This window comes from Argiope bruennichi, chromosome X2, assembly GCF_947563725.1.
Source record: "Argiope bruennichi chromosome X2, qqArgBrue1.1, whole genome shotgun sequence".
NCBI lineage: Eukaryota > Metazoa > Arthropoda > Arachnida > Araneae > Araneidae > Argiope > Argiope bruennichi.
In genome coordinates this window covers 80,763,909-80,777,761 of record NC_079163.1, presented here as the reverse complement: position 1 = coordinate 80,777,761, position 13,853 = coordinate 80,763,909, and the positions used below count along the sequence as shown (strand labels likewise).

The 13,853-nt window shown below is 27.0% G+C and overlaps 1 protein-coding gene across 1 annotated transcript; it reads left to right on the top strand.

The window, feature by feature from the left end:
* The first annotated feature begins 3,876 nt into the window (after positions 1 to 3,876).
* Positions 3,877 to 13,054, top strand: LOC129960712 (mesencephalic astrocyte-derived neurotrophic factor homolog). Its single transcript, XM_056074280.1, has 3 exons — positions 3,877 to 4,155; positions 6,271 to 6,395; positions 11,005 to 13,054. Exons 1-3 carry the CDS (start codon positions 4,068 to 4,070, stop codon positions 11,311 to 11,313), a joined length of 522 nt encoding a protein of 173 aa, XP_055930255.1. The 5' UTR covers positions 3,877 to 4,067; the 3' UTR covers positions 11,314 to 13,054.
* The last annotated feature ends 799 nt before the right edge of the window (positions 13,055 to 13,853 follow it).

Genomic DNA, 13,853 nt, shown 5'->3' with positions numbered 1-13,853 from the left:
TCAGTCCAATATCGTGCTAAAAGTTTCGATGAGCATTATTCACATGACTAGTTTATCTATCAGATGATTGGTAGCTCAATTAACAGATTACTCTAGGTAACTTTTTGAAAAAAGCTTAAAAATTAAATACATAATATTTTCTTTTTCAATTCTGTACATTGTATCGATTTTCTGCTTTTAATTGAAACGAATAAGTAAAATGTAATAAAAGTTGAATGTTCCTTTTTTTCTGCTGTCTTTATACACCCAAATATTTGAAGCGTCTTAAAGTCATTTTGGATGTAGTTGTCATTTGCATGCAGTGATCGGACCATCTTAAACCCAAAGCGATAACTATAAGTGGCATCCATCATATGCCAAGTTAATATTTGGTGTGAAGTATTCTAATAAAAAAAAATGTCCCTCTTCTTTTTTTCTCCCCTTGAAATCCAATATTTCCACCTATCTGACATTGACCATCCCCTTTTATATTGGATACATTAAGTTGTTCATAACGTTGTTTACAAATTAGAAAAATAAAATGGACAATTTAATGACAAAAACGGTTAAAAGGATATAAATAATACTATAAATAGGTCAAATAAGTTAAAAGTTAATCCTTAAATATTGATAAATCCCAAAAGATAATTGCAAATTTCTCAATTTCTTACAATGAAGCATACAAATTCGATTGACTTAAAAAAAACTTAAACATGTATTCATTTCAATGTACCTTTTAACTAATGTTGAATAGCATAACAAAAATATCAAAATATGTTTCATTCCTTCAGAATGTTTGTTTTGAATACAATAACCTCACATATGCATGATGGAACTCTCCGATTTCTCTTAAAAGTAAATCTTCGGAAGTCTTGAAAAAAATTTTATTTTTCTTATTTCATTAGCTCTTTTGGTACTTCAAATCAGCTTAAAAATGTAGAAGGTTCATGCTTTAAGTTTGAAGTTATTAGAAGATATCAATCCTGTGATAACTCAATTCTTTTAGTTCAGCTCCATAAGTAAACGAATATGAAAACCGTTGAAGATGATTATTCAGTATAGGTGGTTTGTAAAAAATCTGGAAATAAATCTCACTAAAGAAATTCCAAATATTTTTATATAGCTTTAAATATTCTTAATTGAGAATTTCTCTCCAATATTTTATATAGCTTTAAACATTCTTAATTGAAAATTTCTTCTCAATTAAGAAGTACTCTTTTTCTCTTAGTAAATTGATAATTCCAATAAAATGAAGGAAGTTTTACAGTATATAATCCTTTTTACAAATCGGAAACCAATTCCAATAAGGTTTATCAAAACACAATGCCACATAGAAGTCTTCAGTAAAAATTTAATGATCAAAATGTTATCTCTAATATCGCAGGTTTCTTTTTAAAGATGGTGAGAAAAGAGGAAAACTTTATTTGAACATCTTTTTTTTTTTTTTTTTTTTTTTTTGAGGGACGATAATATATAGATTAACTCAGCAAGTTGTCTCAGAGCTCCTCATGGTCTAATTGAGATAAAATGTTACAGCCTCTATGGTTACATCTATTGGATATACATTTCTACTGAAATTCGAGACAAATGTTGAATAAAATATTATTTCAATTTTCATATAACGCTCAACGAAATACTTTTATTTGTTTGGTAAAGATTAAAGAGAATCAATCCTAAGTTACTAATATTCAAAAAAAAAAAAAAAAAAAAACATTGAATAAAAAAGTAATGTTTATATATTTTTATTATTTTTCTTTTTAAATAGATAAATGCATTGAATGAATTTTATTTAAATTTGTTTAAATGCGAAATCAAAGAATTGGGTTTTATTCGACATTTTTCTTAAAATGAACATTTTCCACGAATAGTAATTCGCATTTCTTATTTAAACCCTTTTCAAGAGATTAATAGATCAAATTATCTGAGAAAATTTAGTAACATTTCGTGAAAAACTGTCGAAATGATTTGTAAGATTTGTTTTTTAAATATTGTTTATGTGTCATTGTGATATCTTTAAATAATTTTTACATCATGCTAAAATTTCAACATTCCTTTCATGTTTAATTGTTGTGCAATTTTCCCGTAATTTTATCAATTTTGAAAAGATTTTTAAATATGATTTACAACAGTAGTTTTTATTGTTGAAGCTTAATTCAAATTTTATTGTTTCATTTAATTTTTAAACCATTTGTTTTCTTCTGCTTAGATTTTCTTTTTGTGTGTGTGATTTTAAGTATAAGTTACTTTTTTATTTAGGATTAGGTTTTTCATGTGATGTTTGTTTAATGTATTTGAATTATTTAAAAGGTTTTATAATTTCTTAAATTATAGATATTTTTAACCCATTGATCGGCGACAATCCAGAACCTATATCTCCTTAAAACAGTGACGTTTGAATGTACAAAGAATGACTTTCTGCGTTCAAACCGCCATTAGCGAAAGTTGTTGAGGCGACTTTCTGCGTTTCAGCTGGTTGAAGAGTTAACTATATATTTCTTACGAAAATGGCAATTTTTCATTATTTAGAGCTAAGTTTGCCCGTAGAATTAATTTGTTTTTTTAATTAATGCAATATAATTAAATGAAAAACTAATTTTCAATCCAACAAATGTTATTATTATAATAACTATTTTAAGCATGTGAGCATCTCATTAATCAGATATTTTTCATCAAAAATTTATTTAAATTTTTTTTACAGCTTAGGAATGCTATTTTTTTTCCATGTGTGCGTTATTGTGAGAGTATGATCATTTATACTGCTGAATCATATTTTGTACACAATGTTTTCTTTTCATTACTTTTACATAAATGAATTATTAAGAAGACTGCCAGAACTTTTTTTAATATACGCAGTTTTTCGTTTCTTCAGACGATAATTTGCTTAGTTTCAGGATAAAAGCATTTACAGCTATTAATTATTTTTATTATTACCTTACTATGTAACTTCCATGCTTACTTTATAGGCAAATAAGTAATGCGCAACTGATGTAATCTAAATTTCAGTAATATTTGACCAAAATGACTAACAATTTTCATTAACTCTCATAATTTTTAAGAATCAGTCTACTTAATTATTTTTAACAATCAAATATAAGCGACTAAGCCGTTAATTACATTAGCTGCAAAATGTACGGAACATTTCCATTTTGTTCATGGATCCAAAATTGATTTCCATTAAATATGCATTTTTTTTTCTTTGCTTTGTTAATCTATTTTCTAACTTACTTCTTGGGGGGGGGGGTAGCAATTAGTACTAATACAAAATAAAATAAGTCGGCATTACAAAATTGAAGTTAGTTTGTGAAATGTTAATCATTTTAATTAAAAAATGTTTTATATATTGATATTTAAGTTGCATCGAAATTTCGATACTATATACTGTCTTGATATTTACCCTGGCGGCCATTTTATGTAGGTACGCCTTTGAGCACGACCTTTGTAACTTAAAGGAATACACAATATAAAATTATTAAAAAAACACCACAAAAAATCTCAAGGGTTTGCGGGCTCCTAGAGTTTCGGTGACCCTAGGCAGTTGTCTACTTTGCCTATTTATTAATCTCTGATCTGTAATCAATTCTGAAATACGTAACAGTGCGATCAAAAATAAGCTCCATTCATCTCCAGGAAATTAGCGCCATCTTGGCATGGTGGTAGTTGGTAGTAGAAGGATCTACCTTTCTGGGGACACGTTTTAAATCACATCTAAAAAAATGATTTTTTGCATTACTTTTCCTTTTTATAGACTTTTTTTTTAATTTTCTGATTTGTATGAAATCTATGATTTTTTTTTTTACAGTGTATTCTTATTAATTACAGATAGCTTCACTTCAGTTTGATAGTATCAAAAGCTACAATCCGAATTTCTCCGAATCGGAAGTGGCATTTATACTTAGACCAATCATATCCCGACAACTGGCTTTAGCCGGTAGTTTACGTGTTGTCAAATCCAGCTATGATGAATGGGCATTGCTTAACAAAAGTTTCCAGTTTTCATGAGTGAAATTTTGAGTTGAAGATACTCGAGTTGTTAGTGAGAGTTCGTGGGAGATCATTTCTTTTCTTGCTTACTTCCCTCATCAGAAACTATGGCACATTTGATTTATATAGTTAATTGTTTATTTATACTAGCATTATTTGAATCATCGAATGGTTTGAAAGAAGGTGAATGTGAAGGTAAATATATAAAAAAACCATTTAATTTTGTTTTATATTGTACTTAATTCTAGTGAATTGATGTATATGGAATCATGCAGCAGATGTAATATATATAACTAAATAACTTTATCATAAGTATATTACTAAATAATAATGTGGAATTGAGTACTTTTTGATAAATATTAGTTCAAAAATTTGTTTTCTATTTTTATTTAAATGATTTAAAATCGAAACTAAATTTTTTGACGTTGACAAAGTATTAGTATGACGTGGATTTTTGGATCGCATCTGTTACAAGAATTAAACTCAATTAAAAAAAAAATGTGAGCCTGTTCGTACAAAGCGGTTCCTGTCGTTGCAGTTGAGGAAAGATTTTGCAACGTAGGTCTTACGATTATTAAAGGATTTTGACAAGATATTTGCGATTTTCTAACTATTAAATGATAATGATATCAAATCTTTAAAAATCTATTTAAGAGTTAAAATATGCATTATTTTTATTGTTTTTTCTGGTTTTCTCAGAGAAATATATATTTATTTCTACGATCGTTAAATCATTGGCTGTAATCCAGTTTCATTTGATTTCTGTTTTCTTTCTAAACTATTATTATCTTTTTAAAAGAAATTTGATTACATATTTTATTTTGAACTTTAGATTATTTTTTTAATTAGAAAATGTTTGAGTGAGTAAACTGATGCAATATTACTTTAATAATAGAAATGTAGAGTCCCAATTTCTTACTTGTAAATATATCTAGTGAAAACTATTTTAATTTACAATTCTGAAAATAAAAAATTTAGTTTGTTGGAATATTGAAATTGCTGTTTATAGATTTGACCTTAACGGACTTCTGATCTTTAAATTGACACTTTTCAACTCGAAATTAAATTTGGATTATTTATTATAATTCCTTATAATTTTAAGTTATATTTTGTAATGGACAAAAAGAAAATTGCTTTTCATGTTAATCTTTCAATTGATTTCTTCCTCTTTGTTCATTTAGAGTATGGCTGACTTTTTAAATCAATGAATCTTAAAGCATTCTGACTTGCTAAATATCTACCAAGAAGTTAAATGTTTTATGTAGTCTTGATTTAAAGATTTATAAATCTTAAAATTGCAAAAGAGAGCTCTTATTTCAATTACCTTTAGAAGGCACCTTATTAATGACAGCAGGGTGTTTCTACTTTTCTTAAATATCTTCTAAAATTAAATCTAGGAAATGGCTTGGTCATCCTGTCATTAACATGGATTCGTTTAGGACTGTAATAGTTTTACCTGTAATGATAAATTTTTATAATTTGGATATCTTAAAAACTTGACTTATAGTCTTGACATAAACTTATAAACTTGACAAGGGATAAATCTGTATCTTGAGTAACAATTTTATTAAAGTACTAAAATGAGAAAAATATATACTTTTTTATTATACTTTCTGAATCTACTAGAAAATATTATTAATCATTTATTTATAGACAATTTTATGTACTATTGACTACAATTTGGCTTCCTGCTAGGTTTAACATGAATTCAATAACTGGCAATTGGATCATTGTGTATCATGTTTTTTATTTCAGCTTCATCATGTGAAAATTACTGCATAAAATTAATTTATGAAACTATTGTATGTAACCAAATATTTATCCAGTCTTGGAAGGAGTTTAAGATAAAACGCATAATAAATATAAAAGTTAAGCATCTGTGCTTGCTGTTTGATAAATGTAAGCAATAAAAAAAAGTATTAAATTTAAATGGTGATAAAACAATTGAATTGTATGAAAATGATTAAAAATTTAAGTATAAAAAGGTAATATCTTATAAATGTATCAACCTACTTCCATACATTAGACAAGATTTATTTGACATTATAAATATGCTGTGAATGCTATGGTTAAAAAAAGATTAATGAAGTTATTATGCATTTTCCTTTTGTGGTATTTATCCATGTTTTATTTTTACAAATACTACTGGTTATAACTTAATCTTTGCATGTAATATATATTGCTTGCTTAGTTTAAATATTTAATATAAATATAAAATTTAATTTGAAGAATTATAATATATCAGGTTGATTTTTATAAATCTTCAATTATATAGAAATTCTTCACATCTTATTTTTTCTTTTTCTTCAGTATGTGTTGGGGCATTAACAAAATTTGAGAAATCATTAGCATCATCAGAAAAATCATCACCACAGAAAATTGAAGCAAAGTTCAGAGAATTTTGTCTGACAGTTAAAAAAGCTGAAGAGAGATTTGTAAGTATTTATTTTGTCAATTGTAATTTTTTTCAGAAAATATTTTTAATTTCTTAAGCATTATAATTTTTTCAACAGAACATTTATCATTTAAAATTGTGTAATTGTTGTATAAATAATGATATGTATTGAATTTTAAACAATTTAATTGCTTATACATTTAGCAAACTTTAATATTTTTTATAATTAAATTAATAAAGTAACTTGTAAAGTTTTGTTCTCGAATAGGAATTTGCACTGATAAAATATTACTGTAAATAAACATGTTTCCTTTGATACTCATTTACTGCTTTGTTTGACATGGGCTGTTTCTTAGAATAATTATGGAAAAGAGTGTTCAGGCAGTTTCTTTTACCTTTTGAAATAAGCAGGAAATATATACATAATTTTCAGATTTTAAAGCTTAACTGCTGATATTGTCCTAAAAATATTGTATGTACAAGAAATACCCATTTTGCTTTTCTTATGATATTACCACCAGATCTTGTTATACTGCCTGCCTATTTAAATGAAAATTCTTTGCTTTTATGTAGAATTATAGTCGGTGTATTTTCTGTAGGCAGTTCAAGGTCACATTTTCAATCGCGTTACTGGTACCAGACAACCGAGGTAGAAAATGTGACCTTAAACCGCCTACAGAAAATACAGATTATAAAGTGGTAAAATGTTTGTTCAGTATTTTTAAGATCAAGGTACTTAATTTTAGAGTACTTAAATTATTTTGCTGCTGTTAACTTTTTTATGTTCTTTACTTTGATCAAATTAATGAGAGTGGTTAGAATTTCACATTTGGATTCCTGGTCCTACTTACTTATCCTACTTTTATTTTAAAGCTGTCTTTAGAAATTTATATATTGCAGCATGACAAGAGGTTGGTTTTATTCATTTGACTTGAGAGTTAAAATTTGTTGTTTATTATGGGTACTCCCTCCCTCCTTCTGTTCTAGTCAATTTTTCTTGTTACTTTAGATATTTATATTATATAGCAAACATGTAATATTAATGCGACAAATTTTACTACTCATTCGATGAATATTGAAAGCTAAATTTATTTGCCTTTTTAAATTCTGAGATGAAAATCAATCATGCTGTAACACTTGTAGATACGAGCCGCTATACTTTTCAGGTTTGTGAAATGCAATAATTGTCTTGCATACTTTTATAGACTATGGAAATAATGCTATAAGTTCAAGTTTTCCCATGAAATTTTTGATTTCACATGTTTATATTATTAAAAGCTTAGTTCCTTTTATTTTAATTTACTTGCTTAATGCCTATTTAAGTTTTATTTGTAGTTCCATTAGGCTTCGTTTATATTGCTTAAAATTGTTTCTTAAATCTGCTACAATATATATTTTTAGCAAAATACATTTAGAAGTAATTTACATGAAACTGTCGCACGAGATTTTATGCTTCATTTCAATTACCAGTTTTCTGACTTGTCTTCTAAATTGAAATGACTTGTAAGATTATGTAGTAGTATTGGGTTTCTTTAACTCTCTTTTTGTCAGTTAACCAAATTGTTATATTTATTGAAATTTTCATATCTAAACATATTACCATTTGGACAAAGGGATTATTTTCCCTCTGGTAGTTTTTATGCAATTTGTGGGGCTGAGGGCTATTAGACCCAGCCACTGTCGGCAGTTTATCTTGTTGATCAGACGGTTTGTGATTGCACAATCCTTTTATTATTCTCAGAAGAGATAAGGAATGTTTTGCAGCTTGAAAATGCAGCACATCAGATTAAGAAACAATGTTTTTTTATTATTTTAAAACACTACATAAAACTTTGATTAAAAGAATAAAACTTAATTTTGCTTTAGGAATCTATTGCTGTAAATTAAATGTACAGATTTAATTAGATTTCCCTATTGTATATTAAGAGATTTTTTTTATCTTAGAACTGTCAAATTGTTTAATATTGGGTGTGAGAGATTTAATACTTGTACCAAAGACTATTTATACATTTGCAGTATCCTGAATGAAAACATTGTAATTAAAAATGCATTGAAAACAATTGCAATTAATAACAATACATTATATTTTTTCCTTTAGTGTTTAGAAAAATTTATATAATTAGGAAATATACAGTGTTGGTTTCAAGATTCTGATGTTCATCTGCACAATTACAATTTTATTTATTTGTTAAAATTTCATATTTTTCACTAAATATTTAGTGGCAAATGATGTACTTTATCTGTAACAAATGATTATCAAAATGTTTTTCTTTGTAAAGTCCAAGGTAAACAAAATTTAGTGGCGAGAAATTAATCAGTAATGATTATATAGACTTTGCAAAAATACTTGCTGTGTGCCTCTGTATTGTGTGCATGTAATTCTATTCATCTTGCTATGTGTGGTCTGTAATTTTGACATCAATTCTAATTTCTCAAAAAAGTGAATATTAGCCTAAATTTTCTAGAGCAAACACAAATTAAACTCTGTATTATAAATATAACCATCTTTATTCACATGGTATAGAAGAACCTCATTTAATGAGCATTATTTATTCTCAAATCTTACTTGTAATGTAAAGCACTTCTGAAATGAAACAATTTTTTCTATCGAAATTCATTTAAAATAGACAAATGTATTCCATTAAAAAAAAGCTCAAATAAGTTTCTAATGTAATTCATTTATAATACATGCTTTTTTTCCCCAAGAAAAATATAAAGACAGGTTATGTGGTAAAAAGGAGACACAGCATTATCATTCAACAAATTTGTAGCAGACATAGCTACTGGCTTATTAGGTTAATGCATCTCAACATATGTGATAATTTCTCATGCTTTCACTAGAAGGTTATTGTTCTGGTGAGGCTATTATATCTTCTTGTGATCAAATTTCCATTAATGTGTCATAGAATGTGACTTTATAAGTTCTTCAGTATTCTGGCTATTTTTTTTCCAGGAATTCATCAATGTCCATCTCTAGGCCCATAACATTAGGGTTAATAATATAATACACAGTGTCGCCAATTAAGATTCAGCGAGCACCTGCACAGACACGTCAGACTAGCTTTTGACACTGCTTCTGTCCAAAACATCCATAGAGATACAAGGGCTCTCTTCAAACAAATCTTTATACAGGCTGGTTACTGAGTAATCCAGCATGGATGAGAGATTGTCATCATATAATTCATTCTGTGAAACATTGTTTATTAAAAAAAACTCAGTCTGTCTTGCAAATCACTTATTATGAGAGGTGCTTGTTACAAGGTTTGCTTGTATATCTTGAGTTTACTTCATGATGTGTTTGGTAATAGTCTCATTGTTATTTTTATGCTCTATTTTATTATAGTCATCAATGATATGTTTGATATGTCATCCAGAATATTTAATCAACAGCTTATTTGATGTGTGCAAGGTGTAATTGTGTTGAAGAATTTAAGAATTTTCATTATATTTTTCTAAAATATTCAAGTTTTCTGAAGATTTTCATTTATAATAAATTACATAAAATGTCTATGTAATCATTAATATTTTCAGAATTAAACAGTTCATTATATTGGTTGTATGTATTTTGTGCATTGTTTTTTAAGTACATTAATTAATGAAAACTAATAATGTTTTTATTAAAAATTATAAACTTATTCATGTGTTTAAATCTATTTGTGTTATATTCGAAATTTAAGTTTCAAGACTTGAATTTAAATATATTTTTAAATGAAAGTGTAAGAGAATTGTTAATTTTATTTTTCATTCGATGTTCAAAAACTTCTAACTTAAGAAATTTAATATTCTTTAGATCAGACTAATAATAATACATGTGTACAGACAAGATTTTTCATAACTGTTCAACTTTATGCCTTTTAATTATGATTAATTTTGAATACATATTTATTATCTAAATAGTATCGATACCAAATAATCCATGTATTTTATGCTGCTAAATGTAACATGAATTTAAAGACTAGGTCAGTTCAAGCTGATCCTCTCCTTGCAACACACTTACTCTTATTACGCTGCTGCATGACATCTGATAGTAACCAGAAAATCTTGTGTTTGCTGAAGTGAGGAGAAGAAAAGTTTAAATATATTTATCTACTGTCTAGTGGTTTAATTATTTACTGTAAATTTTTGTGTTGCAGTGCTTGAATTACATTTTTTACAAAGTTTTGGTTGTCTGAAAGAAAGTACTTCTCCAAATTTTGATTCCCCATCCAATCAGTTTACAATTTTACCACAGTCAATTTACAATTTTTTAAGTTTTAAAATATTCTTTTAAATAAAAAAAATATGTTCCTGTACCAGTTCAAGTTCTTAGCATTGGTTTCTCTTTATTTGCAGTATTACAATCTTGCAAAATTTGTCCAGTTTTTAACAATTTTGATAGTTGCTGTACTGGAATTATATAATAAACTGATTCATCAAATTTTGTTACAGTATAGTGCTTAATTCAGATTTATTAAATATTAAGCTTTTATATTTTTAAATTCAATATCTATTTTAGAAATGAGAAATTAGCTGTTGCATAAGTTTTCTGAGTGATCCAAGTTTCTACTAACATTTTAAATTCGATTTACTACGATATTTATTTATAAAATTGTTAAATTTCAATGGTACTTTATGATATAAAATTGACAGTGAATTTTTCTCTTCTCTAGTGTTATTATATTGGTGGTCTTGAGGAATCAGCTACAAAGATTGTTGCAGAAATGTCCAAACCTATGAGCTATGGTCTTCCTATAGATAAGATTTGTGAAAAACTGAAGAAAAAAGATCAGCAGATCTGTGACCTACGATATGAAAAAATGATTGATTTGAAAACTGTGGATTTGAAGAAACTAAAGGTGCGGGATTTGAAAAAGATCCTTTCAGATTGGGATGAGCGCTGTGAAGGATGCATAGAGAAGGCTGATTTCATAAAAAGGATAGAAGAATTAAAACCCAAGTATTCTAGAGAAGAACTATAACAAATTTTAGCTCCTTAATATTAGTTGGGAGCTTTCTTTTGCAATGCAATTGTGCTTAGATGTACTTCACGTTACATTTGTTTGTACAGTGCTCATTCTAATTTATTCATGTTTTGTCCATTAAAATCTTGTGTCTTTTATTATGCTGAATTATGATTTTTTAAAATGAAATAAGTTTATATTGCTTTAAATATTTAAAGCATTTTTAGTTCCGGATTTAAAAAATACTTTATTTTATTATCATATATTAAATTTAATATACTGGGAAAAATATATTTTTCCATAAAGTAGGGCATTTTATTTATCGTACAGTGGCTCCTTAGTAATATTTCTGGTGATGGGTTACAGGACTGACGGTTTTTGTAAAAAATGCATATTAATAGCAAAAACTAAATTCATTGGAGAACATTATTATATATATTAAATATTACAAAATGTGAATGCTATCTTATTGTTTATATTGTATCAGGATCGCTGATATTGACTTGCAGTTTTTTTCCTTTTCACTCGTTTTTTCTGAAATGTTATTGCCTGATTACTGGATTGGCATACTGCTAGACCATAGGGAGGCCACTACATATGATCTTTTATTTCTTACTGAAAAGCATATCTGTATCCTCACATTAGTTGAAGTAACCCGTGTGTTGTATAAAAAGTAGTTACCTAACTTGTTCATGTAGTAGATAATATACATGTACTTTTTAAACTTGCATGATAAATGCATATGGGCTTATTTATGTCAACCTGAAAAAAGTTTGGAATACGTTTTGAATTTTTGGAAGTAGGAATGTTTTGAGATTGTCTTTGTATATTAGTTTCCAAAGATTTTCTATTTTGAATCTAAAATAGAGTTGGAGTTATAAGTTCTGGTATTGCAACATTTTATGTTAAAAGAATACATTTTTCAATATTTATATTGGTCATTTTATTAGTACTGCATAAAATAAATTTCTTTCAAAGAAGTGAATTGGAAATTCCAAATCTTTCTAGCCATGTTTCTTAATTTTTTTTTAAGCCAGGACTTAAAAGGAATGCAAATCTAGCTTTATATCTTTGTACTACATATAAGTTAAAATGTGTCCAGCTATTAACTGCCATTTCTTGTAAACTGAATTATTAAACATAACTTCGTATATAAACTAATCTGCATTTTTTTCTGTTTTCATGTATCAGTTCTAGTCATTCAGTTGAACTTTTGCAGAAACTTGCCCATAATATATATCTCTCCAATATTAGTAATTTGAGTTGTATAGGAAAGGTGACAATTTCCAGCAATTGCTTCAATTATTGTAGCATTGACTAAACCAATATTTTGTATGTTGGCCTTTCTTAATACTACATAGTGTTCTCCTTCAACTCATAAAACCTAATTTGTAATAGTATGCATCTTTATTTACATTTAATCTTTCAGAGTAAATGTATAACAATTTCCTAATGAGACTACAGTATTCAATTAATAATGTTTGCAATGCTAAGTTATTTTTTGAATGGGTTTTTATTCAAGTTAGCATATTTTGTGCGTTTCAAGCCTGGATTCTGAATTACTACATGAAAATGAAATAAGTGCCAGCTTTTAAACTGTTGATTTTTTAAAAATTTGTAACGATTCCCTACTGACTAAAAATAACTTGTAATGTGCACTTTTAAGATGTATGTTTATTTTCAACTCTTGAATGGATGTAGCTTGTACAAAAAGAAAATTGCAAATTTAATTAATAAAATTTCATTTTTAATTGTCGGATTCAGTTTATACATTTCATAATTGTAAATATTGAACCACATTATGTTTACATAAATATATTTTGAATAAATGTAGAAGTTATATTCCTTTTAGCTTAAAGTTTTTTAACCATTATATAGAAAGAATGACATTCTATACTGCAAGATTTCTCTAAAGAACAGCTGATAAAAATTACTTTGTATTTGGAAGAAATTGTATTCTTGTGGACTTTTCAAGTAAATGCTTTTGCTTATGTATAAGGCTGAAATAATTGTCAATTCATTTGGGGAATTAAAATGCAAGCATTTTTGTTTTTCTTTTAAATTGTGTTAGACAACAGGAAATCTGATTTATTTACAGATATTCTCTGCTGGAATGTTCATCTTCGAAAACAAAGGAAATATAAAGATCAAGTTTAATAAGAAAATATTAATATCTTAACAATTAAATGCAATATAATGTAAGAGAAGATTTCTTATTTAGCAAATTACCCAGGTTTTTTGCAATCTAGTGCCAATTCTTTTATATAAGATCTGCTAATAATCGCTATGAATTTTTGTTTAATTTAAATTGATCTATTTCCCTGACATTGCACACAATTCAAGACTATCTTTTCTTTTAAGCATAAAGATCAATTATTTTGCATAAAAATGTTCTTAATTGAATTTTAAGAAATAACCAGTGTAACGATTTATTTTTTCTACAATCTAGATCTGTAACTGTTTAAGCTGTGTGCCACAGTTTTGAGAAGGGAGCGCCAAATTCCTTTTTCAATATAAGTCGTTCCAGTTGAAATCAGCACAATTTTAAAGTATAATTT